Source organism: Biomphalaria glabrata, chromosome 5 (genome assembly GCF_947242115.1).
Source record: "Biomphalaria glabrata chromosome 5, xgBioGlab47.1, whole genome shotgun sequence".
Classification (NCBI taxonomy): domain Eukaryota; kingdom Metazoa; phylum Mollusca; class Gastropoda; family Planorbidae; genus Biomphalaria; species Biomphalaria glabrata.
Genome location: NC_074715.1, coordinates 38,572,192 through 38,585,816, shown reverse-complemented (window position 1 = coordinate 38,585,816; position 13,625 = coordinate 38,572,192). Strand labels below are relative to the sequence as shown.

The 13,625-nt window shown below is 39.1% G+C and overlaps 1 protein-coding gene across 6 annotated transcripts in view; it reads left to right on the top strand.

Moving 5' to 3' along the window:
* LOC106059239 (potassium voltage-gated channel protein Shab-like) overlaps positions 1–13,625 on the top strand; it is a 316,180-nt gene that overhangs the window by 245,009 nt on the left and 57,546 nt on the right. Inside the window, exon 2 of one of the 6 annotated variants that reach the window (XM_056031361.1) lies at positions 1,533–1,752. The exons of 3 other annotated variants lie outside the window; for them this stretch is intronic. In XM_056031361.1, coding sequence (XP_055887336.1) covers positions 1,715–1,752 — 38 coding nt within the window. In that variant the 5' untranslated portion in view covers positions 1,533–1,714. Of the gene's footprint in view, positions 1–1,469; positions 1,753–8,159; positions 8,769–13,625 lie in introns of those variants that run through there. 2 more of the 6 variants (XM_056031360.1, XM_056031363.1) reach the window with 2 other exon arrangements.

The window sequence follows — 13,625 nt, the reverse complement described above, 5'->3', positions numbered from 1 at the left end:
AAGTGTTCAGTGGCTATAGATATATAGAGTACTGTTGTTTGGAAAGTAGGTGTCCGTTACTTCAGTGTGCAAGAATTTTTTTTTAAAGTTTTAGTACAAATTCTTCAGTATTTGGTAACTTAGTCTTTAGAATGAGATAACAAGGGACGAGGGAAAGCTACTGTGGCAGTCGTTCATTATGAAAGCTACTGTGGCAGTCGTTCATTATGAAAGCTACTGTGGCAGTCGTTCATTATGAAAGCTACTGTGGCAGTCGTATCATTATGAAAGCTACTGTGGCAGTCGTTCATTATGAAAGCTACTGTGGCAGTCGTTCATTATGAAAGCTACTGTGGCAGTCGTATCTTTATGAAAGCTACTGTGGCAGTCGTATCATTATGAAAGCTACTGTGGCAGTCGTTCATTATGAAAGCTACTGTGGCAGTCGTTCATTATGAAAGCTACTGTGGCAGTCGTATCTTTATGAAAGCTACTGTGGCAGTCGTATCATTATGAAAGCTACTGTGGCAGTCGTATCTTTATGAAAGCTACTGTGGCAGTCGTTCATTATGAAAAAGCTATTGTGGCAGTCGTATCTTTATGAAAGCTACTGTGGCAGTCGTATCATTATGAAAGCAACTGTGGCAGTCGTATCTTTATGAAAGCTACTGTGGCAGTCGTATCATTATGAAAGCAACTGTGGCAGTCGTATCTTTATGAAAGCTACTGTGGCAGTCGTATCATTATGGAAGCTACTGTGGCAGTCGTTCATTATGAAAGCTACTGTGGCAGTCGTATCATTATGAAAGCTACTGTGGCAGTCGTTCATTATGAAAGCTACTGTGGCAGTCGTTCATTATGAAAGCTACTGTGGCAGTCGTATCATTATGAAAGCTACTGTGGCAGTCGTTCATTATGAAAGCTACTGTGGCAGTCGTTCATTATGAAAGCTACTGTGGCAGTCGTATCATTATGAAAGCTACTGTGGCAGTCGTTCATTATGAAAGCTACTGTGGCAGTCGTATCATTATGAAAGCTACTGTGGCAGTCGTATTGTTATGAAAATTACTGGGCATGACCGAAGGTTAAATACTGGAAAAGTTGGTCAGCTTTTAGTGTGCATTGGTTGATGAGTTTCCTGTTTAAAAAAAAACTAGTGTAAAGTTGTATCTAGTCACTAAAAGAAAACATTTGAAAGCATCCAAGTTGTGGTAAAGTTCTTACTACATTCTGGCTAAAGTTCTTACTACATTCTGGCTAAAGTTCTTACTACATTCTGGCTAAAGTTCTTACTACATTCTGGCTAAAGTTCTTACTACATTCTGGCTAAAGTTCTTACAACATTCTGGCTAAAGTTCTAACAACATTCTGGCTAAGGTTCTTCTCTTGTTTGTAGGGGCTTTTTTTTTTAATTTCTTTTGAATACCTAATTCAAATTAAGTTTAGTTTGATGTCATTTACTGATGATATTTTCTTCGTGATAACTGTAGTTGTGACATTTTTGAGTTTTAATACCAAGTATAAACTTCCCTGTAACTCTAACGGATGTCTAGTCATAGTATAGCCTACACAGCGAGCTCGTTGACTGGATAAGGTTGGTTTCTTGTGGACAAAAAGAAAACACTGACACTTAACGATTGCGTGACTATGGATAACTGCCGAGTGACCAGTGGATAAACGTTGTGTCCAGAGTGTGTCCTGAGTCCTCCATGGATGACTCTATCGCTGGATCTACATGATTCAAGTAGGAACCTGTGGAGTTATCGCTAATGAGTAAGTTCTAATTGTTTTGCAAGTAAACATGTTCCAATTTGCCTCAAGCTTATTCATAAAATCCCCCCTCCCCAGGTTTGTAATTGTGGTGGGTGGTTGGGTTTAGTCGTAGAACGGCTGTCTCACCGCCTATAATTTTACAATAAGTAAGTAGATTCATTTTGTCTGTCTGGTACAAAACTTGTACACATTTTTTCTCCCACTTCCCTTTCTCGGATCAAGTCGAAACTTTGCACCATTCCTAGTTGTTCCTAACAAAACATCAATCCATCCGAAAATGAACTAATTAGTTAATTAAATAGTGGTCATTAATGGATTTATATTTGTTATCGGAAAAGGGAATAAATATTACAATTTTTGATATTATGGTTGTAAATGTGGAGTTCTTCCCTTAGATAACCTTTGATTCTTTGTTGTTGTTGTTTCGTTGTTTTTGTTGTTTTGATTTTTCTTATTTCTAGTAGGTTAGCGATTCAATAATAACTCAAATTAAGGCTTAAGGGAGAAAACCTGATAACATTGAAATGCACGGAAGAAACTCATGAAATTGTGGGATAACTAAGGGAGAGAATAAAAATGATTTTACGAGTTTTCTGTTGAACTCAACTCTGATACGTATATAATGCTCAGAGCGCTATGGTCCCATCCAACAAATACAACAGTTCATGGGCGTATCTGAGATTTTCTGTCTGCGTTTTAAAAGATTGTTTTAAGCTGCTCCAGTCTAGATTCGAGCACGAGCCTCCGAGATGGAAGGTCGACTTGGAAGGTCGACTTGGAAGGCCGACTTGGAAGATCGACTTGGAAGGTCGACTTGGAAGGCCGACTTGGAAGGCCGACTTGGAAGGCCGACTTGGAAGGCCGACTTGGAAGGTCGACTTGGAAGGTCGACTTGGAAGGCCGACTTGGAAGGCCGACTTGGAAGGTCGACTTGGAAGGTCGACTTGGAAGGCCGACTTGGAAGGTCGACTTGGAAGGTCGACTTGGAAGGTTTTTGAAGTCTACGGTTGAGTTACAAATTGTAGCGAACTACCTAATTCTCTACATGAGAACTATCTTACCATAGCATAATAGTAGGCCCTACTGTTTCTTTATAACACAAAATTAATGAAGTACGGCTCATTGATTAAATGATGTGCTTGTTTATTTTACATTGATTCGTGTAATATCATAGACAATAAATAATTGAGCAAAGTTTCAACTTGATCCGAGAATGAGAAGTGGGAGGAATAACGTGTACAAGATTCCACCCAGACAGACAGACAGACAGACAGAGTGAGTTGATATAAGCTTTGAAAAAAAAAGAATACTTATGGAACTAAAATGTGTGCAGGATGGTCAAATAGATCAACTCTGTTTAATACAGCGATGTGGTTTGTTTGTTCTTGTTCTTTCTTTCTTTTGCCTATATGACTGGCTAAATCCTGTACAATCTGTAAAGCTCTAACAGAGTGCTATCTGTAAGGTTCTAGAAAGAATGATTTAATGAGCTGTCGTCAATAATTGAAATACTTGTTCATATGATCCTTATTCAGAGCAGGGCACCGATCAAAAGTTAAAATTCTTTTTATAGACAAAATCGGAGCAGAGATAAATTCCATTTCCACGTATTAGCCTCTTGTGTAAAATACTAGAACCATGCTGTGTAGCTACACCCTAAACCACATATATATATTTATTATCTTTTACAAAGACACAAACAAAGATTGGAGGAATTAAAATCACTGAAGACACAAATTTTAGGAGGACCTATTCTTTTAAATGCTAGAAAACTAACTGTAATACTGAGTTGCACAAGCTACAGTTTTAGTTTCATTTCTATGTGCATTTAACCCAGCTCTTTAGAAATGTTTCTTTTCTACTGCGTGAGATGCATATCATTAAAAGCAAGTCAAGACTCTGAACTTTTTTGTAAACAAAATGATGAAACAGTTGGACAACAAGAATTCTAGACCTATCTTTATTTTGTTTTATATATTATATTTGTGTTGTAATTTGTTATTATTGTAATCTTTTATTCTACCATTAAACGTTTTTAATTGAATTTCTCATTAAAAAAAATTAACTCCATCCCTCCTCAATCCTAACTCCACGCTCTCAGCATCACTAGTGTCTTTAGTTGTGAATTGGTCTTTTGGTAATCCTAGCGCATCCGGGTTTTCCGTGACATCTGGAGTTTGATTAGCAGGAGATGGCTCTATTGGCGTGAAAACGTAATCCGTTTCTGGTTTAGATTGAAACGATCAGCAACTGTAAATAGGTCATATTGCTACAATGACTGGTGTGATTATAAGGCAGAGTAAATCACAGCAATTCTAAAAGGTATTCAATCATTCTAAGGAAATAAAAGTACATCTACAAGCCAGAACTTTCGGGCTCTTCCTTTTGAGAGACCGTGACTCTCACAGGCTCTTAGTTTTGAGAGACCGTGACTCTCACAGGCTCTTAGTTTTGAGAGACCGTGACTCTCACAGGCTCTTAGTTTTGAGAGACCGTGACTCTCACAGGCTCTTAGTTTTGAGAGACCGAGACTCTCACAGGCTCTTAGTTTTGAGAGACTGTGACTCTCACAGGCTCTTAATTTCGAGAGACCGTGACTCTCACACGCTCCTTGTATTGAGAAGCCGTAACTCTAGCTGGATCTTTGCTTACAGTTTGTGAACTCCAGCATAATTTTAAAATTTTACAGAGCTACATTTCTAAAAAGTCTTCGTATACATTTTGAGAAGCACTGCTCTGTTCAATGTCAGGTATAAAATTTCAAACATCTCATGTCAGTGTGTTTGCTTACGAGGATCGATCTGGAGACGCTCGCAGTCAAATCGCGCGGTGACGCTACGCAAACACATGTGTGTCACATCAAAATTAACGATGCGTCTTATTGCTTCCCTTTAATATCGGGGCTGGCCGGGAAGGAGGGGGTAGGAAATGCTTGTTTGGTGGAGGTTAAAAGCTTGGAATTGATTAGTTATTTAAAACACATCAGGCTTCATCTAACCTCTAACACCGGCTCATTGAAAGTGCTATAATGCTAAACCTCATTTATTTATTCAAAGTCATCGTCATTATCATCAGTGCCTTGGATTTCGTAAAATTGCTGTGACGGTTCTCGTAACGAAACATTACGTCAGTAGCTGTACTTCTCTATTAAGTCCATTCTGTGACGGTTCGCGTAACGAAACATTACGTCAGTAGCTGTACTTCTCTATTAAGTCCATTCTGTGACCGTTCGCGTAACGAAACATTACGTCAGTAGCTGTACTTCTCTATTAAGTCCATTCTTTCACGTAATCCAGTTTGTCTTTGGGTTGTTAGTGACAGTGAGTCGTGTCTTGCACTGTGCAATATGACTTATGTTGTTAATGACAGTGAGTCGTGTCTTGCACTGTGCAATATGACTTATATTGTTAGTGACAGTGAGTCGTGTCTTGCACTGTGCAATATGACTTATGTTGTTAATGACAGTGAGTCGTGTCTTGCACTGTGCAATATGACTTATGTTGTTAGTGACAGTGAGTCGTGTCTTGCACTGTGCAATATGACTTATGTTGTTAGTGACAGTGAGTCGTGTCTTGCACTGTGCAATATGACTTATGTTGTTAATGACAGTGAGTCGTGTCTTGCACTGTGCAATATGACTTATATTGTTAGTGACAGTGAGTCGTGTCTTGCACTGTGCAATATGACTTATGTTGTTAATGACAGTGAGTCGTGTCTTGCACTGTGCAATATGACTTATGTTGTTAGTGACAGTGAGTCGTGTCTTGCACTGTGCAATATGACTTATGTTGTTAGTGACAGTGAGTCGTGTCTTGCACTGTGCAATATGACTTATGTTGTTAATGACAGTGAGTCGTGTCTTGCACTGCGCAATATGACTTATGTTGTTAGTGACAGTGAGTCGTGTCTTGGACTGCGCAATATGACTTATGTTGTTAGTGACAGTGAGTCGTGTCTTGGACTGTGCAATATGACTTATGTTGTTAATGACAGTGAGTCGTGTCTTGCACTGTGCAATATGACTTATGTTGTTAGTGACAGTGAGTCGTGTCTTGCACTGCGCAATATGACTTATGTTGTTAATGACAGTGAGTCGTGTCTTGCTCTGTGCAATATGACTTATATTGTTAATGCCAGTGAGTCGTGTCTTGCACTGTGCAATATGACTTATGTTGTTAATGACAGTGAGTCGTGTCTTGCACTGTGCAATATGACTTATGTTGTTAATGACAGTGAGTCGTGTCTTGCACTGTGCAATATGACTTATGTTGTTAATGCCAGTGAGTCGTGTCTTGCACTGTGCAATATGACTTATGTTGTTAGTGACAGTGAGTCGTGTCTTGCACTGTGCAATATGACTTATATTGTTAGTGACAGTGAGTCGTGTCTTGCACTGTGCAATATGACTTATATTGTTAGTGACAGTGAGTCGTGTCTTGCACTGTGCAATATGACTTATGTTGTTAATGACAGTGAGTCGTGTCTTGCACTGTGCAATATGACTTATGTTGTTAATGACAGTGAGTCGTGTCTTGCACTGTGTAATATGACTTATATTGTTAGTGACAGTGAGTCGTGTCTTGCACTGTGCAATATGACTTATGTTGTTAGTGACAGTGAGTCGTGTCTTGCACTGTGCAATATGACTTATGTTGTTAGCGACAGTGAGTCGTGTCTTGCACTGTGCAATATGACTTATGTTGTTAGCGACAGTGAGTCGTGTCTTGCACTGTGCAATATGACTTATGTTGTTAGTGACAGTGAGTCGTGTCTTGGACTGCGCAATATGACTTATGTTGTTAATGACAGTGAGTCGTGTCTTGGACTGCGCAATATGACTTATATTGTTAATGACAGTGAGTCGTGTCTTGCACTGTGCAATATGACTTATGTTGTTAATGACAGTGAGTCGTGTCTTGCACTGTGCAATATGACTTATGTTGTTAATGACAGTGAGTCGTGTCTTGCACTGTGCAATATGACTTATGTTGTTAATGACAGTGAGTCGTGTCTTGCACTGTGCAATATGACTGAATATATGTAAACAAAACAAAACGTCATCCAACGTGTTCACATATATATTATAAATGAAAGACGTTTCTCCTGATCTGAAGACGTTGCAGTAGTTGAATACTTGTATTCTCATTGACTACTTGTATTCTCAGAAGAGTATATGAATACAGTTATTATTATGTAGGGTCTAAAGGGGCCTCAATGTACTCAGCAACTCCACACTTAGGCTATGTATTTCTTGATTTCCTAATAGACCTTTAGGCGCAATTCAAAATACTTTCAAGACTTTCATTTTGTTTTATTTCTCTAATATCAATTCATATTCATACTTTACTTTTTTTTAAATTGATTTTCTAAACTTTGACCAGCTTCCTCCAAGGTTTTGACCAGCTTCCTCCAAGGTTTTGACCAGCTTCCTCCAAGGTTTTGACCTGCTTCCTCCAATGTTTCGATTAAAGTTTGAGCTTATAGTTGGAATTGAAAAATTGAATTACAGAGCATAGGCGTCAAGATTATTTAAATCTTTCATTACCAATTTTATGTTCATTTAACGTATTTATTGTCAAACAAATTTTTTTTCAACGGTTCCGAATAACTTATTATAGAAATTTGCAGTGAATACATACTCTGTTATGTAGAACAAGTGTTTATGTAATCAAAGCAGTTGAGTTCGGTTAATCTTCCATCCGCTTATTCGAACTGAATACTTAAGTAGGCTACCGAAACGAATTCTATTATACAGTCGAATCCGGTTAATCGGACCAGTGTCCTGAACACTTGGTCAATAAGTCAAAAACACGTTCCGATGTGGTCCAATGAACCAGATTTGACTATAATTTAATGAATATAAAAATAAAATATCGTTTTAACGAAATCTCAAGAATTAAGTTCATTATTGTTATGTTGAAGTAAAACCAGCTTTTCAAAACTTTGCTCCAACTACTGAAGTCTCCTCCCACCCACAACAATAAACGTGCGTCGTTAACCTCAGAAACAAGTGAGGTAGAAAAGTCAAAGATGAATGGAATGTGTTGTACTTATGGAAGTCTTGTGAATTGACAATAAAGTTAGGCTCTGGCCTCCAATACATAGTATTGTTGACTGGTGGCAAGAACATGACGCTCACCTACTAACACTAGCCCTTGTTAGGTCTCGCCAACACACTTACTCACGAAACGGACTAGCTCTCATCAATAGAAACAGGCTCACCGACACTTAATAGAAGGTACACAATAAATAATGCAAGGCTGAAAGAAGACAAGGGGGAAAAGGAGATCCACTGAAGTGCTTGTTTACAGCTTACCCCCCCCCCTCCCTCCCTCCCTCCCACACACACCTGATAGGTAAAAGATGGCGGCTGAGATGGAGAGGGGAGAGAAAATCGCTTGTATGATGTTTTGCCAATAATAGAGCATGTGTTGTATGGAGTACAGTGCCAGCATGGAGTGAGCACACATTCATACACACCGCGTCCCGCTGTGCTGCTCCGCGTGTCAGAGAGTGACGTGAAACAGTGTATCCCTAGCTTTACGTCTGAGCACAACACACGCACACCCACACATACTCACGCACACACATGCACACCCACACATACTCACGCACACACACGCACGTGCTCAGTCTCTCACACTACTAGAGCTCGTGCAAAAACGCCGCGCGAGTGAGTTAAGAAAAAAAAATGAGGTCCACTCACGCATTCTACCTTGAGATCTACCTGAGGGAGTCTGTGGGATTAAATTAGCGCGGCGGACGTGGCTGCGGGGTGTACTCATGCGTGACTCTATTGTGTTCCTTTTTTAAAAAAAAAAACATTTTTTTTTCCTTCGTGTTTACAGCTAATACGATTGTTTAAGGCAGCCGTCAAGTTTAGCAGCAGTCGTTGAGAGTTATTGTTCTGTTGTTTTTTTCTCTTGTGAGTATTTCAAGGACTTGGATCTAGATATCTAGATCTACATTTTGTGTTTGAATGTTACCTGATATAGATCTAGATCTTGCATTTCCATGTGAGTATTCTTGTTAAAATGTTTTCATGGTTGAATGTTTCGTTTAAAACATTTGAAATGTACGTTTACATATAAAGTAATGTTGAAACTTTATTCACATTCTGCCAGACGTCTATGATGCGGGTACACTTATTAACCCAGTGTCAAAGTCTACACCAGACATTGTTTTAAAGAAAACACAGACACTTGAATGGAACGAGTGATGGGTGAATCTGTCAGCTGTCTGAATGGCTTAGTTTAAGTCCTGGTGTGGACACTAACAAAGTGTGATTGAAGACCTGGATAGCCACCAAATAAGATTTCGCTAAAAACATGGGTCAATTTAACATAACCCGTCAAATGGATATTTATAATCTCTATAGATATCTTCGTCTATAGTGGGAAATCTCTAAATTGTTAGCTTTCTTTTTGGTCTATCCGGTGCACAGAATAAAGAAAGTGTTGCTAAACATTTTAAAATTTCTGAGCTAATTTTTTATTTCTCTTTTAGCACTGCAAGAATCAAATTCCATCTGCAGCTCATTGTTGTTTTTTTTATCTAGATGACAATATTGAAGTTGAAATAGCATCCTGGTCGTGCGGTATGCGCGCTGGACTGTCGTTCGGTCGTCTCGATGTCCCGGGTTCATACCCTGTCCTCTGCAATCCCCGGTCGTCCTGCGGAGGTTTGGACTAGGTAGTGGATTATCTTCAACGTTGAAGGAACATTTGAAACATGTGAAACATTTGACAAACATATATTTAGTTCTGGACAGTATGTTTATCGAGAAATTCTGAAACCCGTTCTCTTCCCATAGCCAGACGCCAAATACATGGCCATGTAATGAAAAGCAATAATCCAAACACTAATACTTCGAGAATAAGATTTACTTTCTAGATCTTTTGTCCTCGGTGTGTGACTGGATGCTACATTCTATTGTTTCTATCAATCGTATTTGTACTGTGACGTATGAGCTTAAAAATCTATGAATAAACGGCTTGTGGAGGCGCGGTGGATGAGCGGTATTGCGCTTGGCTTCCGAACTGAGGTCTGGGGTTCGAATCCTGGTGAGATTTTTAATTTCGTGATCTTCGGGCGCGTCTAAGTTTACCCAGCTTTAATGAGTACCTGACACTAGTTGAGGAAAAGTAAAGGCGGTTGGTCGTTGTGCTGGCTTCATGACACCCTCGTTAACCGTAGGCCACAAAAACAGATGAACTTTACATCATCTGCCCTATAGACTAAAAGGTTTGAAAGTGAAACTGACTGAAAGGCCAGTAGAACTAGTAAAGAACCTGTGAACGTCATAAAATGTTGACTTTAAAGTCTGAACTCGAACCAAAGTTGTTGACAGCACAACCTGTCATTCCCACTACCCTGTCACAACATTAGAAATAAAACTATTTCATACTGAGAATTATAAAACCAGTGGCGTAGCAACCATGGAGCAGATGGATTCATTGCGCCAGTGCCTAAGTCAAACTAATTGAGGCATAAAGAGGCTCATTGCGCTAGTGCCTAAGTCAAACTAATTGAAGCATAAAGGGGCTCATTGCGCCAGTGCCTAAGTCCAACTAATTGAAGCATAAAGGGGCTCATTGCGCCAGTGCCTAAGTCAAACTAATTGAGGCATAAAGGGGCTCATTGCGCTAGTGCCTAAGTCAAACTAATTGAGGCATAAAGGGGCTCATTGCGCCAGTGCCTAAGTCCAACTAATTGGGATATAAAAGGGCTCATTGCGCCAGTGCCTAACCTAATTCCAACTAATTGAAGCATAAAGGGGCTCATTGCGCCAGTGCCTAAGTCCAACTAATTGGAGCATAAAGGGGCTCATTGCGCCAGTGCCTAAGTCCAACTAATTGGGGCATAAAGGGGCTCATTGCGCCAGTGCCTAAGTCCAACTAATTGGGACATAAAAGGGCTCATTGCGCCAGTGCCTAAGTCCAACTAATTTGGACATAAAAGGGACTCATTGCGCCAGTGCCTAAGTCCAACTAATTGGGGCATAAAAGGGACTCATTGCGCCGGTGCCTAAGTCCAACTAATTGGGACATAAAAGGGCTCATTGCGCCAGTGCCTAAGTCCAACTAATTTGGACATAAAAGGGACTCATTGCGCCAGTGCCTAAGTCAAACTAATTGGGACATAAAAGGGCTCATTGCGCCAGTGCCTAAGTCCAACTAATTTGGACATAAAAGGGACTCATTGCGCCAGTGCCTAAGTCAAACTAATTGGGACATAAAAGGGCTCATTGCGCCAGTGCCTAAGTCCAACTAATTTGGACATAAAAGGGACTCATTGCGCCAGTGCCTAAGTCAAACTAATTGGGACATAAAAGGGCTCATTGCGCCAGTGCCTAAGTCCAACTAATTTGGACATAAAAGGGACTCATTGCGCCAGTGCCTAAGTCCAACTAATTTGGACATAAAAGGGACTCATTGCGCCAGTGCCTAAGTCAAACTAATTGGGACATAAAAGGGCTCATTGCGCCAGTGCCTAAGTCCAACTAATTTGGACATAAAAGGGACTCATTGCGCCAGTGCCTAAGTCAAACTAATTGGGACATAAAAGGGCTCATTGCGCCAGTGCCTAAGTCCAACTAATTTGGACATAAAAGGGACTCATTGCGCCAGTGCCTAAGTCAAACTAATTGGGACATAAAAGGGCTCATTGCGCCAGTGCCTAAGTCAAACTAAAATCATGTTTAAGAAGCCTTGGTTGCGATAAGACAGTCAGTTTTAAGAACTTGTTACATTACTTGTTGTACATACATTGGAATGCCTTTTTTTTTTTTTTTTGGTAAATGGGATGTGACTCGATTTGGTATTTGTCACCCAGCCTCTGGTTTCTTGAAAAAGGGACAGATTCCTGAACCCAAGCCCACACAGTTATCTTGATACGCCACTAAATAAAACAAAATTAATTTCCACAAGAGAAGATGTCCTTTAGTTTCAACTGTTAATACATCATCGTTTCTTTAATGAACTTTGAACTCGTGTAGATGTGATTGTAGCGTCATGTAAGGGAATACAATTCATCCGCACGATGGTATTTATTGTGTACGTTGAAATACAGACATACTTAGACATACTAATTGGCGTAATACGAAAGGTAAAAAAAAAGGATAACAAAGAAGATTTGATCAACTTAACTTCAATCTTGTAATATAAGATTGCATCTTTTATGGATTACTCTATCTCAGTGGTATAGCTAGGTATTTGGGGGCTTGACATCTTTAGGGGCTCCTGCTGAAATTTGACATTTGACATCATGACATGAGACAATGGCGTAATATTTAATATTGAATGTACAAAAAATTTCGCACACCCATTTGGGAGCCACCCCCCTCAAATTAGGACTCCCCCTTCCCCAACCATAACTACGCCACTGCGTCTCTATGTACATATTAGTGTACTCTTTGTGCTATTGTGTACACGAATCAAAGATGATGACGGTAAGGATTTATTCCCGTAATCCTATTGATGAAACAAATATTTATATTTAGGCTTTGTATTTGTCTGTTGTGTCTCACATATAGGGCAGCGCTATAATACTGCTTCTCATTGAAGTAATGTGGCAGACTTCTCTTCAAGCCAAGGTCTAGATCTAATTGGCACATAGTTAGTAGATAAGTTTAAAAGAAAAAAAAACCATCTACCACCTTTTGATTCCTGTAACGACGTACGATAAATATAAGTGAGAGCTTAGAGATAAATGAAACGGAATACTTCAGACTTTGTACACACCTACGTAGATAACGGCCTGAGATCTGGCTGCTACAAGCTGAAAGTATTATGGTCATAATCGTGGGAATGGTCGATTCTCTACAGCTTTATCTGTTATCATTATTATGTGCAATTCATCAAATCATGTCAAGGTTTTATTATCAAACTAGATCTACACCAGTCCTGTTTAAAGGACAGTTTTTTGTTGTTTTTTTTTATTCATTTTGGTGAATCATTTTTACTTCACATGAAGTTTTTTTTTTTCGATTTCGGCTTTATGTCATCGATTGAATCGCTTGGCTGCACTATACATTATTATTTATATCCCTTTTTTTAAAAAAAAAAAGTACCTGATAACAAAATGTGTTGTCTCAGCTTCCAGTTTCGATGTTTCAAACGAAATAGTTTTCTTCTAGGGAACGAAACAAAAGAAACACATGTTAGAAGACATTTATTTTAAAATTTACTTAAACAGAAAGCTTGAAACCAACCCTATAACGAAGAGTGGGGACATTAAAACATTAATAACATTTATAAAATGTACACCACAAGAACACGAAATATAATTTCTCCAACCCATCCGGTGTACAGATATTTATTATCTCCCAGTAATTATTGAACGTTTTCTGTACACTCAACAGACCAGGACCTAGTCTCTCTAAGTCATCTCACCTTCATAACTAGTGCATCGATTGGGCGACGTTCTTTGTAAGCTCCCCTTAAAAAGGAAAATAATGCATTGTTTTATTTCAAAGGACAATATTGAACATTTGACGTCACAAATTGTGTGTTCCTAAGACGTTTGTGCTCGGCTCTGTGTGTAAGTGATGTTCCATTTAAAAAGTTGGAGGTTTTTCTATATCACTTCCAGCTAATGATTTCTAGATGATTCTAAGATGGTGCGCAAAATGTTCACGCATGTCTGTTTATGTATTCCTCTATTTACTGTATTCAAAGAAACATTTTTGAGTGTGCGGTAAGACGCAAGCTAAACATGATTTTAAGATGATTATATTTTGAAAATTTGAACCGGTCAAACCAGAGTTTTACATTGCGGCCAACTAGTTAGTAATATTTTCCCCAAAAATATAAATAAATCGTCTAATTTCTAGAAAAAAAAACCATTAGATCCGTTTTTGGAGTACCCTTCAA